The sequence below is a fragment of the Prenolepis imparis genome, unplaced genomic scaffold, assembly GCF_030444845.1.
Source record: "Prenolepis imparis isolate NDT839.2.m4 unplaced genomic scaffold, iyPreImpa1.0 SCAF_14, whole genome shotgun sequence".
Classification (NCBI taxonomy): Eukaryota; Metazoa; Arthropoda; class Insecta; order Hymenoptera; family Formicidae; genus Prenolepis; species Prenolepis imparis.
The window spans coordinates 7,965,356-7,982,668 of NW_028141172.1; the positions used below are offsets into that span (position 1 = coordinate 7,965,356).

General features: G+C 33.3%; 1 protein-coding gene across 2 annotated transcripts in view; it reads left to right on the forward strand.

The window, feature by feature from the left end:
- Positions 1-17,313, forward strand: part of Sas (stranded at second) — a 33,486-nt gene that overhangs the window by 8,005 nt on the left and 8,168 nt on the right. For both annotated transcript variants that reach the window (XM_083054822.1, XM_083054823.1), the window contains 9 exons: positions 5,183-5,728; positions 7,571-7,855; positions 8,889-9,081; positions 9,186-9,400; positions 10,855-11,210; positions 11,409-11,676; positions 11,846-12,035; positions 12,665-13,163; positions 15,954-16,314. In XM_083054822.1, coding sequence (XP_082910948.1) covers positions 5,183-5,728; positions 7,571-7,855; positions 8,889-9,081; positions 9,186-9,400; positions 10,855-11,210; positions 11,409-11,676; positions 11,846-12,035; positions 12,665-13,163; positions 15,954-16,314 — 2,913 coding nt within the window. The remainder of the gene's footprint in view (positions 1-5,182; positions 5,729-7,570; positions 7,856-8,888; positions 9,082-9,185; positions 9,401-10,854; positions 11,211-11,408; positions 11,677-11,845; positions 12,036-12,664; positions 13,164-15,953; positions 16,315-17,313) is intronic.

A 17,313-nucleotide genomic window follows, 5' to 3' on the forward strand; every position in this document is an offset into this window, starting at 1 on the left:
ATATTCTAGACCAAAGTTTTATGATCTAAAGGGGAACAAATGATGGTAAAATCAATTTTAGACAAAATAATTTTTGTCCAAAAAACTTTTTTCCTTAGGAGCATCTCCATATGAGTAGTTCCCAGTTTTAATCTTTCATAACATGGTTAAAAAGTAAGATACTGAAATAAAAAAAATGCATTTTATAGGGAATGAATAATACATATGATATAATATAATAATTCATATGATATTTGATCAGATTTTCCAGATAATATTAACTTTTAAAAAAAATTTCAAATATCGCAAAAAAACCATTTTTTATATATTAAATCTCAATTATTTTGGAAATCTGACGTGCTAGTGAAATTTGGTTTGAGGCATCGTTTTCAGTGCTAAAAATCTATAAGAAGCACTTTGTTTGGTTTAAAATAATTTTTGATTGTATAAACTAGTATGATTATAAATATATTTTGAATGTAATTAATTGAATAAAGATAAAATAATTTTCTTCGAATTTAATAAATTCGTTTCTGATGAGGTTAGGAGTTTCTTAGATCGCTAAATATTATTGTGTCCGTAACTGTAAAGGAAGAGATTTTTCGAGATTCGTACGCCCAAAAGATTAGAATCCACGCATTAATTGTAAGTAAAGACACTTTCCATACTTTATAATAAAAGAATACATTTGCTAATTTACTTGTTCACACGATGAGAGTTTCATGAGTCTTCGCAAACAATATGCGAACGCGATACATATGTGATATGGCTAAATGAAGATGATGAGATGAAGAAGGATAGCAAGGTTCAGGCTAGAGAATGAAATAAGGGAAAGTAAATATTAAGACAAAAGGGATAGAAGAAAATGTAGAATGTGTGAGAATGAAAGAGACGTGGAAATATGCTGAGAAAACTGCTGAATGGAAAGTGTAGGGGAAGGAAGAAGAGAAATGTTGACAAGATGATAATGAAGAGAAATTTAAAAAGAAAGAGAATGACTAGGAGAAGAAGAAAGAAATGAAAGATGATAAGGATGAAGAAGAAATGGGAAGAAAAGAAAAGAAAGAGAAAAATGAAGGAGTGAAGGTAGTGAAGGTAGTGAAAGATAAAAGAAAGAGAAAGAGAAAGAGAAAGAGGAATTGATCAATTTGAACTGATAAATTTCTTCACGTTATTAAAGAGAGTCCAATTTACAAAACATTTTTTACATTATTAGATATACAGGGTGAGGAAACAGTATGAGACCGATAAAATATCTCGGAAGGAGTGGGATATACAAAAAAATGTTAAATACAAAAGTAGTATAGGATACAAAGTGGGGCATTTGATGGCAACCTTGACCTTGACCTAGAGGTCAAATTTGAAGGTCAACTTAATTTTTTAAAATAGAACCACCATATTTTTTTACATGAATCGATTCCTCACAATATTCTGCATAAAAAATTTGGGTTGGATGACCAAAAAATGAATAGTTTATGAGATATTTTAATATGACATAATTTTACATAAATTATAAAATATTTCATAAAATATTCATTTTTTAATTATCTTACCTCAATACTTTTATACACAAAATAATGAGAAGAATCAATTGGTATAAAAAAAATACATAGTTTTTGAGAAAAAATATGTAGCTGTTAGTTGCAAATTACATATTGATGCGAGATACTACTGTGCCTCTTGATAAACTATATCTAACTAGGGGAAAAGCCTGTCTACGCCAGGCGTTAAGGTGGCTGTTACTGAAATATTTTTTCATGGGACATTAAGGAGCCCCTAGCTGCGCCCCTGAGTTTTCTGATTTTCCCCTTTGGTTTTTATTCATTGCTTTTACTCTAGCCCCTGGCAGAACACCAAATTTCATCTTCCTACGTAGGTCATGTAAAGTTTTCCGTGTAAACTCCTACGGCAGAATTAGGGGCCCCTGGCTGCGCCCCTGAATAAAAATTTTGGGTTTTCCGATTTTTCCCTTTTGTTTTACATTAGCCCCTGTCGGCATACCAAATTTTTTGCCTCCTAGGCCAGATTGAAGTTTTCCCATGTTAACCCTATGGCGCATTAAGAGGCCCCTGGCTGCGCCCCTGGATTAAAATTTTGTGTTTTGAGATTTTTCCTTTTAGTCTTATAGTTACCGCTATCAATGTACGAAATTTTAGCTTCCTAGGCCAGATTGAAGTTTTTTCCCATGTTAATCCTATGGCGCAATAAGGGGCCCCTGGCTGCGCCCCTGGACCAAAATTAAAGATTTCAAGAATTTTCCCATTACCTGGGAGTGGACCCCTATCACCATGCGAAATTTGGTATTTCTAGCATGTCGGGAAGTACCCGATCAATTCAACGACAGACAAAATAAGGATTTTATACATATTGGTAGGGAGGGTATAATTTCAAATCTCCCTTCGGCGATTAGTCAAAAAAAAGGATAGAGAGAATAAATGAAAATAATAACGGTAGAATTATTTCTAACACAATAATGTACGTTCACGCAAGCCGCGTGGACAGCAAAGAGACAACAACTTAAAGCAAGCGAAAAAAGAATTAGAAAAGAAAATGCAAATCGACTCACCGCGCGGTGCGTGCCTCCGTGCTCCGGAAACTGCTGATTTTTCTTCCAACTCTCAGGCAGATTAGAAATATAGATCCACGAGATCAGGCAAGCGCTAAAGCGTATCAAGCGTTCCATGCAAGCAATATAAAGCCTCTAATTCATGCAAGCGGCGCAACTCCGACTAGCTTGTAATGATAAGGACCTCAAGGTCGAGCGCTGAGTTGTCCGTCTCCGATCTGGCACCGCAGGCAAGTGAAGTGCGAGAGCGCTGAAAGTGTATGGAACGCGAGTATTGTGTTCCTTTTCTCATTCGTTAACTCTTGCCGATGGATAGCGATGGCAGCACCATTAACTGAGTCGATAAATCGATTAATCTTACGAATAAATGCCCAATCGTCATCCACCGGCGATTCGCTATAACTAGACTTAAATCAACTATGAAATAATGACAAACATACTAAGTCACAATGCAATTATAACTAACTATTATAAGGCAAAAAATAACACACACAAAAGTATAATACAAAAAAATAAGAATGGCGAGCGCCGACCATATACATATAGATATTGAATCTTTTATATATGTCAGTATATTTCTTTCTCTTATATCGCTTATATCATTTGTTAATAATTTTTTAAGAAATAATAACGACTAAATCATTTTAGAAGTTCACGGGAATAATGTTGATAATATATGATGTTAATGTCAAGGTTGTAGAGAAAGAGAAAAAGAATATATTAATAATAAGATATACCATTCAAGTTTTATAATTTTGATTGTAATCTTAAACAAGCGATTGATAAGTTTTGTGTAAATTAATATTATAAACTATGTGCATGATGACAAAAGAAATAGTAAGTTAATTAACAATTAAAAAGTTAACGCAAAAAATTTAACTATTATATCTATTATAACTTTTTTGAGGATCATATTACAAATAATTATTATCAGAATCCTAAAGAATATAGCGATAAATAACTTTTTATACGTAACTTCATATACGTATATTGAGATGCACAATATAATAAACCTATTTAAAACTAATGATGTCTTATATTACTATGACAGCGATCTATTTCTTCTTATTATAGCGAATAAATGAACACATAAATGAAGATTACGTATACATATATATTTCTTTATACCTACGCAAAACAATTAGGGGAGCGCTTTAAAACTAGCAAAATTTGATGATTTTTAAGAAGCCATATCTCGGGTTAGAGAGGTCGTAGAACAATGTTTCTGGGCGCATTTTAACGGGAGAAGCCTCAACTTTAAAGTGGGTAATATAGCATTATTCGTCTCATCGAACTGTTTTTTGTGTGAGGCTTAAAATCAGATGGCGAAAAAACTCTGAAAATTTCTTGACTTTGTAGTTGTCCATGGAAAAAGCAGGGATGGAACCATAAATGCCACCACATTGGGTTTGAAGTAGGAACCCTCCCCTTTAAAATGCCGCAAGAAATATTGCTCTATCATGTCTAGGAGCCGAGTTATCGCATTTCAAAGTTACCCCTGCATTTTGCAAAATTTTTAGCAATACCGCCGGCATTCGCGTTATCCAATGTGCACCACGGAGAGGTTGCTCGGTTGGATTTTGAACATCATGTGTATGGTGTATGTGTACGTCAATGTTAAGTGTGTGCGTGATGCGTGTGGATGGTGTGTGTGTATGTGTGGGTGGGTGTGTGTGTCAGCAGAGATAAAGATCCCACGGTTCGTCACTCTCGCAGTAGTTAACGACTCCACACACATCCCACATACACAACCCCATACACCCCCCCTCACACACCCACCCATACATCCACCCCTCCCCACACACACAGCAGAGGGTTTGGAGTCGTTAACTACCGCGGGAGTGACGAACCGTGGGGTCCTTATCTTTGCGACACACACACACACCCACACGCATCACGCACACATACACATACACCATACACATGATGTGCAAAATCCAACCGAGCAACCTCCCCGTGGTGCACATTGGATAACGCGAATGCCGGCGGTATTGCTAAAAATTTTGCAAAATGCAGGGGTAACTTTGAAATGCGATAACTCGGCTCCTAGACATGATAGAGCAATGTTTCTTGCGGCATTTTAAAGGGGAGGGTTCCTACTTCAAAGCCAATGTGGTGGCATTTATGGTTCCATCCCTGCTTTTTCCATGGACAACTACAAAGTCAAGAAATTTTCAGAGTTTTTTCGACATCTGATTTTAAGCCTCACACGAAAAACAGTTCAATGAGACGAATTATGCTATATTACCCACTTTAAAGTTGAGGCTTCACCCGTTAAAATGCGCCCAGAAACATTGTTCTACGACCTCTCTAAGCCGAGATATGGGTTCTTAAAAATCATCAAATTTTGCTAGTTTTAAAGCGCTCCCCTAATTGTTTTGCGTAGTATATATGTTTTAGAATTCTTTCTCGAATTCTTTTTCTGTTTAAATAACTTGTTTTAATTTAGTTTTAAGAAAGCAAGGTTTTCAGTATTTCTATTTCTATACCTTTTATCAAAATTTTACAAAATGTATTAAAAATTTTTATTTTATTATATTTATTATATTTAAATTTTTTATATTTAAAGAAGCAAAATATTTACTAATTTTACTGTATATCTTAATTTCTCAAACATCATATTCTTTTTGTTCATAGATATTAATAGCGAAGATATTCCAACAGCACAACTTTCTCAAACAGAATGGCGAAATAATATGACAGAATTGAAAAGTGCGTATTCAACAAGAGAAGCTGATATTAAGGCCACAATCGAAGCAAAAAAAAAACCTGTAATAGATTTAAAAACCAAAAATGATCAAAAATACCAAAAATCTTTCATCAAAGATGATGATTCGAAAAGAAATGCAGATTCCGAAATTCTAACAATGTTACCAATTTCATACACGATGACTCCAATGCAGATTGATCAATCTTCAATGACAACAATACCTATAAATGCCACAAATATATCGATTCCATTTTTTCTTCAAGGAAAACCGATAATTGCTATGACAAACATAACACCAATCAATCTTACTGCCCAGAATATAACAAATCTTACAATGGAAATTCAAACTACGGAAGAAACTTTATTGAGAGGCAGGGCCTTAAACGTTTCTTCTCCGGAACCAACGAACTCATTACATAATATCACAGATCTTAGTGACATAAGCATGGACGAGGATGACAAAGATACCGAAGGTAAATATAGAAAATGTTATAGTGCTGAGAGGTTATATAAGTTTATTTCATTTAAAATAAGAATAACCGAAATCGCGAATTCAGCAAGCCCTATACATTTCCTGCAGTTGGGCATATTGCTAAAACCTCATGCACTCGCAACTTAGTTAAGAACGCTGTGCCCAGTGAATATCCGTGAAGATCCTCTCTCTCTCTCTCTCTCTCTCTCTCTCTCGAACACCTTGATGCAGCGAGAATACCTGAGAAGCACCCTCGACTGTTTGCACTCGACTATTCTTAACAAAGCTAAATGCTGATCTTGTAACCAACGACCAATCTCTTCTCTGTCTGGCTAGCAGGGAACATCGACTGCTGGCTCCGATCTTATCAATTCAGTCTCTGATCCCGCTTTAGCAAGCTGATTGGCTGTTTCGTTGCTGGAGCCAGAATGCCCAGGCACTATAATAGTGTGTCCCACATCAGAGTAACCTTGTTTCTCTCCGTAAACTGCTCTAAGGTATATCTGCAACTATACCAGCTTGGAGGTGAAAATTGGAGCGTCAAAGGCTCTAGCCGCTTGATTATACTTATTTCCTTTCTCTCTAACGGCAGGTTCTGATTGCAGCACATTATCTCCACTTCTGACTGGAAGACCGTGACAAACTTTCTAAGTGAAATTTACCAATCCCTTTTTCTCGATAGTAAATGCCCGCTCTAGAGTCTAAGCCAGTTCTGAAGCCAACCATAAAAAGAATGATCCCACTATTCCGTATCAAGCTTTGCGGCTTAAATCTTTCTATCCTAGCAGAAGCACATTTTGAACAAGCTTTCAGAGCGTATATGAATGGCATTTTGTTCTATCCTATTTGAAAAAATGGGATGAGAAAAGACTTCATTGGAGAGTTTGGTCTGCCTGGTATCAGCTCTTCACAGCCGATTTGCTGCTGACGCAGCCTGATGAAGCTATAATGACCTGTATAAACCGATTTCTCATAGCTGGTTCTTATAGCACTTAGGACTCCTTTTAAGATAAAAGCTTACGTGCTTCATCGTGATATTTGTCATTTTGAACCAAAGTTCAAAGAGTAGGCCTAAGGTTAGACCACCATATCATATAGTATATAGCAGCTGAGGGCGAACAACAGCAGAGTAAATCTAATGGACTATCCCTAGCTTAATATCTTAGGTCAAAGGCCTTTCAAAGGCACATCCAGAAATAAAATGCTACGTTCTTATATTAATTCTCCAAGTGTTTTTTCTATGTCAGCTTCCTATACCGGATGATACCTAAATATTTTACTGACCCAATTGGAGCTAACCTGACATCTCTCAAGATAGATCCTTTTATAACGCCCAGCTTGTACTTTCGAATGAATATGACAAGCTTAGTCTTTCGAAGATTCATCGAAAGATCAGTGCTATCATACCATTTTCTCTTAAAGGCGCTTGTGTGAGATCTAAAAGCATTTCCAAAAAAGATTCTCACACAACAATCACCAGATTCATCTGTATATTCCTGCAAGTAAAAGCATCTATCGTTGAAGTTTCTGAGTAATCCTGAATAGTTGATTACTAGCAAAAAATGGCGAAAGCATTCCATCTTGCGAATGGACTCTATCTTTGTTTCACTCAACCACCGACGTTAATTGCATCCAGCGTTCTTACAACCCGCCATCGGTATTATCATTAAAAGTATATTTTGATTTTATATATACAGATTATTTAAATTAATGACATATTATTAATTGAAATTATTTGGTTATGCTATGAGAGACGGAAAAGTTTAGAAATTACACTTTTTTAAAATCAAAGAATATTTTCAGTCTTCATGGAGATTGAAATAATCTGAACAACATTTTGCAGGTGGAGAATACATCGCATCAAACAATGAAACTGCCATAAACATTTCTTCGACATTATTTCCGAAAATATGTATCTATGGAAATCATACTTATTCAGTAGGAGAAAAACTTATCAAAGATTGTAAGGAGAAATGCATATGTTCTGAAAGTGGAATTATGGATTGTCAGCCATTATGTGTTTTTCCTAATATTAAGGCGGGCAAAAATATTGAAGATCCTTTGTGTCAAAGAAAATTAACCACTGAGGAATCATGTTGTGCTCATATTCTCTGTGCCACAGATTCGGGTACGTTTTCTTATATTCTGAAAAGTTATTGAGTTTAGCATAGATAGAAGTAAGTCTATGATGTATAAACCCATAATTTGTTTATATTTGTCCGCTTTTAAAATAAAATAATACGTACAATAAATTTTATAAATTATAAATCTACCTTATTCTCATAATGTCATAATAAATTCTTTAACTTTATTTTTTCACTCAAAAGATATTCAAGAGATTACCCTTTTACTCAAAAGATTTTATTAGTATATTTATTATAACGTTAGAATAGACACATATTGTCATTTTTTACAGAAATAAAGGAAAGAATTTTGTGTATTAGAGTCAAAGCTATTCCACAAACATACAATTTATACAAGCAACATTAGAGCATGGTGGAAGTATATAAGGTGAAGCATTCCGGTGGATGCGCAGTCGTCCGAAAGTAGTGGGAAAGTGGTCAACCAATTAGATTTCACCCATTCGGCAAAATCATATGATTGATACTGCCATATGTATATTGCTGGCAATGAGCGTTAAATATTAAGGACCCGTCTCACCATCTCCGATTAACTCAATCGGCCGATTAAACTATATCTTTGTCTCTTTTTAAGAACGTAGCTGAAAAGAGACAAAGATATAGTTTAATCGGCCGATTGAGTTAATCGGAAATGGTGAGACCGGCCCTAAGTGTTGGAGTGTTATATTAAAGTATTATTTCGGACATCAACATCATGCCGAATTGTTTTGTAAAAAATTGCAAAAATTGTTATAGTTTATATTAATATTTATGAATACACATTTTTACTTCCAATATAAATACTGTGTTTTTATTTCTGATTAGTCATTCACGTTTGAAATACGCGCGTTGCCAAATGGGTGACATTTGATTGGTTGAAATTTCGGTATGCCGCCATTATGCGTAATACTTCACCTTTTATCTTTCCACCATGCATTAGAGATGGTGTAAGCTATCTATATTTCATTTAAAATTCTTTTTTATGGGACAGTTATGTTATTAAAAAAGCTATTTAATATAAAAAAAAATATGCTGTTGCAGTTACCAAACCAGAAGAAATGTGTGTATTCGGTAACAAGACTGTAACTAAAGGACAACGCATTGAAAATGGCTGTTCCGAAGTATGCGTCTGCGAGACCGGCGGTCTTTTAAATTGTCAGCCCAGATGTCCACCAAATGAAACTGTTTCTATAGTCAATCAGCATGAACGCTGCGTCGTATTATCCGATCCCAGGTATAGTCATCTTTATCTGATAAAACTAATAGCTATCACAAACAATTGAAATGTGTAAAATTGAATAGTTCATGAACAATAATGATTAATAATTTGGTCTTTAGAGATGCCTGCTGCACTATTACACTTTGCGATGTTACTTTGGGCGACCATGAGATTAAACCGGATAATACCATCGACTTAAATGCACATTTGATAGATGTAAAAGTGTTGAACTCAACGGCAGTCAAACTGAAGATGTCTGCAAAAGACCTTCAAAATGTTACTATAGAGATTTCACAGAACAATCATGTGTGGAGACAGCAGAAACCTGATAAAGGTTGGTATTACTAATTTGGTAATGATATTCGTAATAGTATTTTGGGATAAAGTTCCGAATAGGTGAACCCTCCGATTTTTTTGAAACTACACTATTTTTTGTATTTTTGAACGCTGATTACGAATATGATAATGAAAATTTGCGACAAGGTCATTTTCAAGGTCAAAACTCAAAAAAACTGAAAAAATATAACTTTTTAGACATTATTTCAATAAATATTGATGTAACAAAAAAATGTTTCAAATAAAAGTTGCAGTTCTTATAAAAATACATCATTTATGTTCTATAAATTTTTTGCGTAAAACTGATAGTTTTCGAAAAAAATTAGATAAGAAAAACCCTCTCAAACATCAATATATTCTTCGTTCTCAGCCGAACCCGGAGTCAACGACAAGGACGTGACAAAGAACTGACTCCATTTTTTTCTTTTTATAATTTTTATATTTTTTTATAATTTTTTTATATTTTTAATATTTTTTAATAATTTTTTTATATTTTTTGAATTTTTTTTTACATTTTTAATTGGATTTTTTAACGCTTTTTTATTTTTCAGAACTATTTATAAAACGTTAAATATATTACTCCTTTCCCGGATAACATCTTTTAATATCGATAAGCAATTGCTTGAAAAGATCTTGACCCAATCGTCGAAGTCGACGACGCCACATAAATTCACACAAATGATCAGAAACCCATGTGGAACCTCGCTTCGCGTGGAAAAGTGTATGCGTGGAAACAGTGGGTTCCGCCCCCCTGCGGGGGGCTCCACTACCGAAAAACTAGACAAATAGGTTTGCGTGGAATCTCGCTCTGCGTGGAAAGTTGCAAACCCATGTGGAATCGTATATGTACTGCAAAGTACATGCTTAGATGGGAGAACAGATATAAGATTTAGATTCCATCGTTTTTGTTGAAAACTATCACTCGTACGGTAAAAATTAATAGGACATAAAATGTTTTTCTCTGTAAGATCTAAAATTTTTATGGGTTTTTCATGATTTTCACTATAAAAATGAGAGATGCGCCAATTTTCACTATGATATTCGTAATCAGTGCATCAAAATACGTAAGAATACTGAGTTTCAAAAAAATCAGAGGTGAGCACTTATCGGAACTTCATCCGCCGTTTTTAGTCTTTAACATCGATTTTCTCGAAAACTTTCAGTTTTACGCAAAAAATGTATAGAACATAAATGATGTATTTTTACAAGAACTACAACTTTTATTTGAAACATTTTTTTCTTACATCAATATTTATCGAAATAATATCTAAAAAGTTATATTTTTTCAGTTTTTTTGAGTTTTGATCTTGAAAATGACCTTGTCGCAAATTTTCATTATATTCGTAATCAGCGTTCAAAAATACAAAAAATAGTGGTTTCAAAAAAATCGGAGGGTTCACCTATTCGGAACTCCACCCGAAGGAAAGAAGCTACATATAGTATATTTTACAGATGGTATTATTTCAAGTTTGGAACCCGCGCACACATACTACGTTCGTGTGACAGAAGGAAGTCGTACTGGGCCAGTCGTACAGGTGTTTCTGCCAGCAGAAGTAATAAAAACGAACATTTCAGAGAAAATGTCTGACAAGAATTCCTGCATTTACAGAGGAAAGTCATATAAAATTGGCGCGGAATGGTATGATGAATGCATCTTCTTCTGCAGTTGCGCGGAAGGTGGCAAAATTGAATGTAACACAATAGAGTGTCCCACAGACTTTGGACTGGATGTGTTGGATCCTCACTGTCTAGATTGGGAAACAGTTCCAGCGAATTTTGTTCCAAAGGCACCGCAGTGTTGTCCTCAGGTATGATCTTCAATAATTTTTTCCAAACTAGAAGTTTAAGTAGGGTGTGCCATATAGATAAAATACAAACTGGCACTGTATTTTCTGTCAATAAATACATCATTTTTTTTTGGCAAAATTTTCGGAAATGAATCATTTTCAAGATGTCTTGTTTTTCAATATATATTTCTATGACACTCCCAATAATAACTTTTCTAGGAAGTGCGCTGTAGAAATAATGGTTCCTGTAACTATGAAGGAGTCATGTATGATAATTGGAGCGAATTACCCTCAAATGTCACTGGTTGCGAGAAACGTTGTTATTGTGAAATGGGCAATGTATCCTGTCAAGCTGCTTGTAAACCTGTACCAGCTCTACCACCTACTAATTTGCCGTGTTCTCCTCATCAGGCGACATTGATGCATTTACCTGTTAATCCATGCTGTTTACAATGGGCTTGCAGTCATCCATCGTCACAATTGCCAGGTAAATAACGATTTAAGTGAAAATAAAATAACTTTCTATATATACATATAGAATAAACACATACAATACACTTTCTATTATCCTAGTAACAAGATAAATTAATTCATACATTACATATGTGTGTGCGTGTGTAATGCGATATAATATCAAATTATATTATATATTATAGATTTGGACCATAATATTGTACCTCCAGGCTTTTCATTACCTGGATTTGCAACTGCATCTTCCTCCAATGAAATTATAATGCAAATACTGGAAGCTCTAGATGAACATACAGTTCGGCTAGTATTTACTATACCTCAAGTCCTGGTAGGATTGCATGGGAGAGTCGAACTACGATATACCAGCGATAAAACGTATGTAATAAAACAATTAATTACTAAATTGTGCAAAAATCTGTTCGAGCTTTAAAGATTTACCAGGAAACATCTTGATCTAACAATAAGGTATTCTTAAATAGCCGTATCCCAGACAACATCACGTCTAAAAACGGGACATAAGACGTCTTAAAGATATCTTAAGCCGGGTCTACATTGGTCGTAGAATCGTAGATCGTAAGAAAATTGACCAACCAATTGATTATTTTTGAAATAATCGAGTGTGGTTGGTCAATTTTCTTACGATCTACGATTCTACGACTAATGTAGACCCGGCCTTAGAGGTCTTAAAGACATATTATAATATGATGTCTAAAAGACATCTTAATGATATCTTTTAGACTAGTTCTGATTTTAGACGTTTTGTGTTGTCTGGGATAATACCCCTATTTCTAAGTTGAATGTTTTTCTTAAAATATGATCAAGAGAATAAATAGATTATAGAGAAATAGATTATATTTTATTCAGAAACGCGCGTCAAGATCTTCATTTATCAATCAGAAATTAGTAACTTCATTTAAAACAATACTTATTTACAATATAGAAAAGCATATGGTATCATCATGCTTCAATATTGATATCGACCTTTGACATTTTTTATTTTTTAGAAATTTCGATCCATCCACATGGAAAGTACAAGTGTTTGCTCCTCCTAATGACTTAATTGCAACACCTCAACTCGAATTTGAGTTAGGTGATTTAAAGTCTATGACTGAATATAAAATGAAGATTACAGTGAAATTGAAGGATTTGACCAATAGTCCAACTAGCAAGATTTATAGTGTACGCACGTTAGAGAAACGTGCGGAAGTGATAACTTTGCCTCCGCAAATACTAATTGATGCTGAACTTAGAATAGTAGAAACAAACTCTACTTGGATCAATGTTATGTGGAAAAAATTCACAGATTATGAGTTGCAATTCATAGATGGCGTTCAATTAAGATATAAAGAACATGATGGTAAAGTTTATGCGACGACACCACTGATACATCGTGCTGTAACAAATTCTGTAATCGAAAACTTGAAACCATCAACTACGTATGAAATCGGCATTTACTTTATACCATTTCCGGGACAATTAACGGAGTTAATAAGCGAGAAAACAGTAAGATATTTACTATTTATTGAAATTATTTCTACTTCTTTTTCTTTTTCTTACTCTTCTTCCTTTTCTTTCTCTTCTTTTTTCTTCTAATTCTTTTTCTATTCTTTTTCTCTTCTTTTTCTTCTTCTTATTTCTCTTCTTCTTCTTTCTCTTCTTCTTCTTCATTTTCTTTTTCTTCTTTCTCTTTTTCTTCCTCTTTTTTTCTTTTTCTTCAATTTAGAATTTGATCCTGCATATAAAATTATTTTATATTTGTAATTTTTCATTTAGCTATAAAAATATAATTTAAATGATGGTAATCAAGAGACACGGTAGTGTCTCGCGCCAAGTTTAAGAAGCGTAGCTTTGCGTAGCGACCGCGAGGCATGCCGTCCCTGATAAAAAAAATCGATAGAAAACAATAGGAACCGATACGATCTGTAGAAAATCTTATCGTTTCTTATCGTATCTTATTGTTTTACTTTTTAGATTTCGAAAGAAATGTTATCGTTTTTTATCGTTTTCTTTCATTCTCTGTTAAAAGCGGATTCAGTTGTTAGAATACGATAAAATTCTTATTGTGATATATTGTTTTTTATTGTTTTATTGGAATTTATCAAGAAAAAATGATTGAAAATCTATTCGTAATCAATTGTATATTTATAATAAAAAAAGTTTTAAGTTTTTTAACATACAATTACGAAAAATCCTATAATTTTTAATCATGCATCAACCATAAACAATTGAAAACGTATTTTATACATATATTATCGTAAAGTTACAACAGAAAACATCCCCGATAAAAAATCGATAGAAAACAATAGGAACCGATACGATTTGCAAAAACAGTACATTGCAATTACATTGCAGTAATATGACAATCTTGCAAGTTGCATTGTAATACTGTAGGGACATTATAGAAACATATAACTGTAATATTTTATGAAAAATCTTACAGCAACATTCCAAAAATATTATAAAAGAATAGTATTCAGTCAAATCGTTAGTTCCTTCATTTACCGCTATGCGACGCGCGATTCATTATCTATCTCGTACTTAAGTTTTAGTCAGGAGAATTATATAAAGTTGATGAAATTAGCTCTAAGACTAAAGGTACAATTGCCTCTTAACTTTAAAATGTCGAGTAAATGCTAGATTTAACGCTTGATGTTATAACATTAATAATGCTTTATAACATCAGCATAAACTAGAATTTACTTAATTTAAAGATAATAATTATAGAAATATATATATTTTACTACATTAAATTACTATAAGTAAACATAATGATGAAAGCGCGTAATATATCGAAATAAAAAGTTTTATTTAATATTAGTTTTAATATATTGCACCGTAATAATACCATAGCATTACATTGTAATTTTTTTAAAGGCGGAAATTTTACTATTGCCACATTCTTGCAGTAATATTGCAGGAATATTTCACAACTCACATGCAATATTATAATGTTAGATCTATGCAATATGTTTTTACAATCATTCAATGCTGTATGGGTTAGCGAAAAGAAATGATAAGAAACGATAACATATTAATAGGATACTTACGAAAGGAAACGCTAGAGAATCAATCGTACATTTACGATATTCATCGTTAACTTTCGATTCATAACTACGATTAAAAACGATGTAATCGTTTTCTGTTGTTTTCTATCGATTTTTTTTATCAGGGGTGTGTATTATACGCGAGTCGGACAGTTGAGAGTATCATATATTTCAGATACGCAATAACGGCTGAAGCGATCGAGTTCTTACTACGCTCAATCGATAGATTGAGTTCAAATTATATAATAAAAGTGCCTTTATTTTTTCTCTATGTGCTTTATAAACGGAGATATTATAATGTAAAGTTTGTTTTTATAAAAAATTGATTCAAGTTTTGGTCGTCATCGACCTTCTCAATACGCATGTATCAGAAAATGTCTAGTTCGAGCATTCATTGCAAGACAGCGTTGATGTCGCTCCATGAATGATGTCATTAGGTTATTAGTTTTGACACATAGGTTCAGTTTTAATGTAGGTTAATTCATTATGTTTGATTAATTCATTAAGGGGGGAGCCTGGTGTAAAGCGGCTAAAAATTCCAGAATTTTCAGGAATTTATTATAAAGAAAGTATTGAATCAATCTTTTTGAAACTCTGAGTATATTTTATAACACTATTGAACTACTAAAAAATATTTTTTTTGTTATAAAAAAGCCATAAATATTAGAATTATAAGATCTTATGTCCAGCCCGTCAGGAAAAAAGGTGTTCCGCGCCGGGGAATGTAGCGCCTGCTGCTTTCATCTGGAATCAAAAATTCAAAAAGAAAACTTTAGTTTATGAGTATACGCTCAGCATGAACCTAATTTAAAACTAAAAAATGCAAAATTGAAAAAAATGGTGACATTAAAAAAAAAAACACTTGCTTTACACCAGGCTCCCCCCAATCAATTGATTGAAAGAAAGTAAAAGAAACTTGTAATTTAACTAAAATTTTTTAATTTTTTTATAATTTGTATTAATTTTTAATTTTCGCATAAGTTTTTAATTTCAATTTTTTTGTATAAACTTTTATTTATTTGGCGCAACTTTTTGATATTATTTTTTTTAGAAATATCAATTTTACAACACAAGTTTACAGTACTTTAAAACACACTGTTTTTTCTATAACACTTTTTCACATGGCGTGTAAACTTGGCGCTATTTTTTTACCTTTTTTTAAAAAAGTAAGTTTTTTTTATGGATTTTTATCTACATATATACAATATATGTATATACAACATATCACTAATAGTACCATTTATATCAGATTCAGGTAGCTACGTTGATGGAGCCAGATCCGTATTCTTTCGACGTAACAGTTGAAATTAAGACGATCAAATCAACAAACGTAGAAGTGTTATGGAATGGTGTGCCTTATCCAGAGGACAAATACGTGAACATCTATCGTGCAATTTACCAAAGTGATACTGGCAAAGAAGACACTAGTGTCTTCAAAATTGCTAAAAGAGATTCTGATGCCAAAACTGTCATCAATGATCTCAAACCTGGTACAAGATATCGACTGTGGCTTGAAATATACTTAACAAATGGAAGAATAAAAAAGAGTAACGTACAAGATTTCATCACTAAACCAGGTGTTCTTTTATCGCCCACTGTGTCTCAACAAGGTAAAGATATCTTTTCTACAGCTTTTGTTAAATAATAGATTATGTTCCTATTATTATTATTATCATATTATAAAATTATTCTGTTGAGAATTTATAAATGTTGGAAAAAATTGATCGAAAAAAAAGAGTGGTCAAATTCCTCTTCTTTTTTCACCATTTCCAGCTAAATGAAAGATTCTTTGGAATGTTTGCTCGGCTCAACATAATATTTCTAAAAATTAATTTACTAGTCATTTTTATTGATAAGTCATTATACACTCGGCCAAAAAAAAGGTACACTTAAAAAGTAGTAAAAAAGTGTGAAAGTTCTCGAATTTATAACTCAGCTAATAATTATGATATCGAGGTGTTTAAAAAACGAAAATGAAGCTTGAAGTCTGTAGTTTGAGAAAATTTTAGTGCCGATTACGTGAAATGATCAGTTTTGTAATAACAAATGACAGAGTAAGAACCTGCAAAACTGATAAATAAAAGATCCACTTTCCTGAATTGCACGGCGTGAATCAGTTGATGTAGCTTAAAGGAATAAAAAGCACGTGAAAATTTGAACTTTTCTCTTTAAAATGCGCTTTGGCGGAACTCGATACGACAATTCTTCGCTGAATTATCTCAATTTGAAATAAGTCAGTTTTTTAACGACAGATTATGATTTGAAATGTGTATCTGCTACCTTTATCAATTCGAACCGTTGCAATTCTATTCAAGAATGTTGCATTGAATGCAGGATGTTCCGAAGCAATGCAAATAGTACCGGGCATCTCGCATGAACAAAGTCCACGCATCATTTCACGTAATTGGCACTAAAATTTTCTTAAACTACAGACTCCAAGCTTCATTTTCGTTATTTAAATACCTCGATATCATAATTATTAGTTGACAAGAAAAGTTAGGCAACCCGGAAATTCATAAAATTTTGAAACTTGGTGCACAAGTATAGCAGTTTATCCACAACAGAAACCTATTTTTTTTGTGCTGAATGACGATCTGAGGGATGAAACC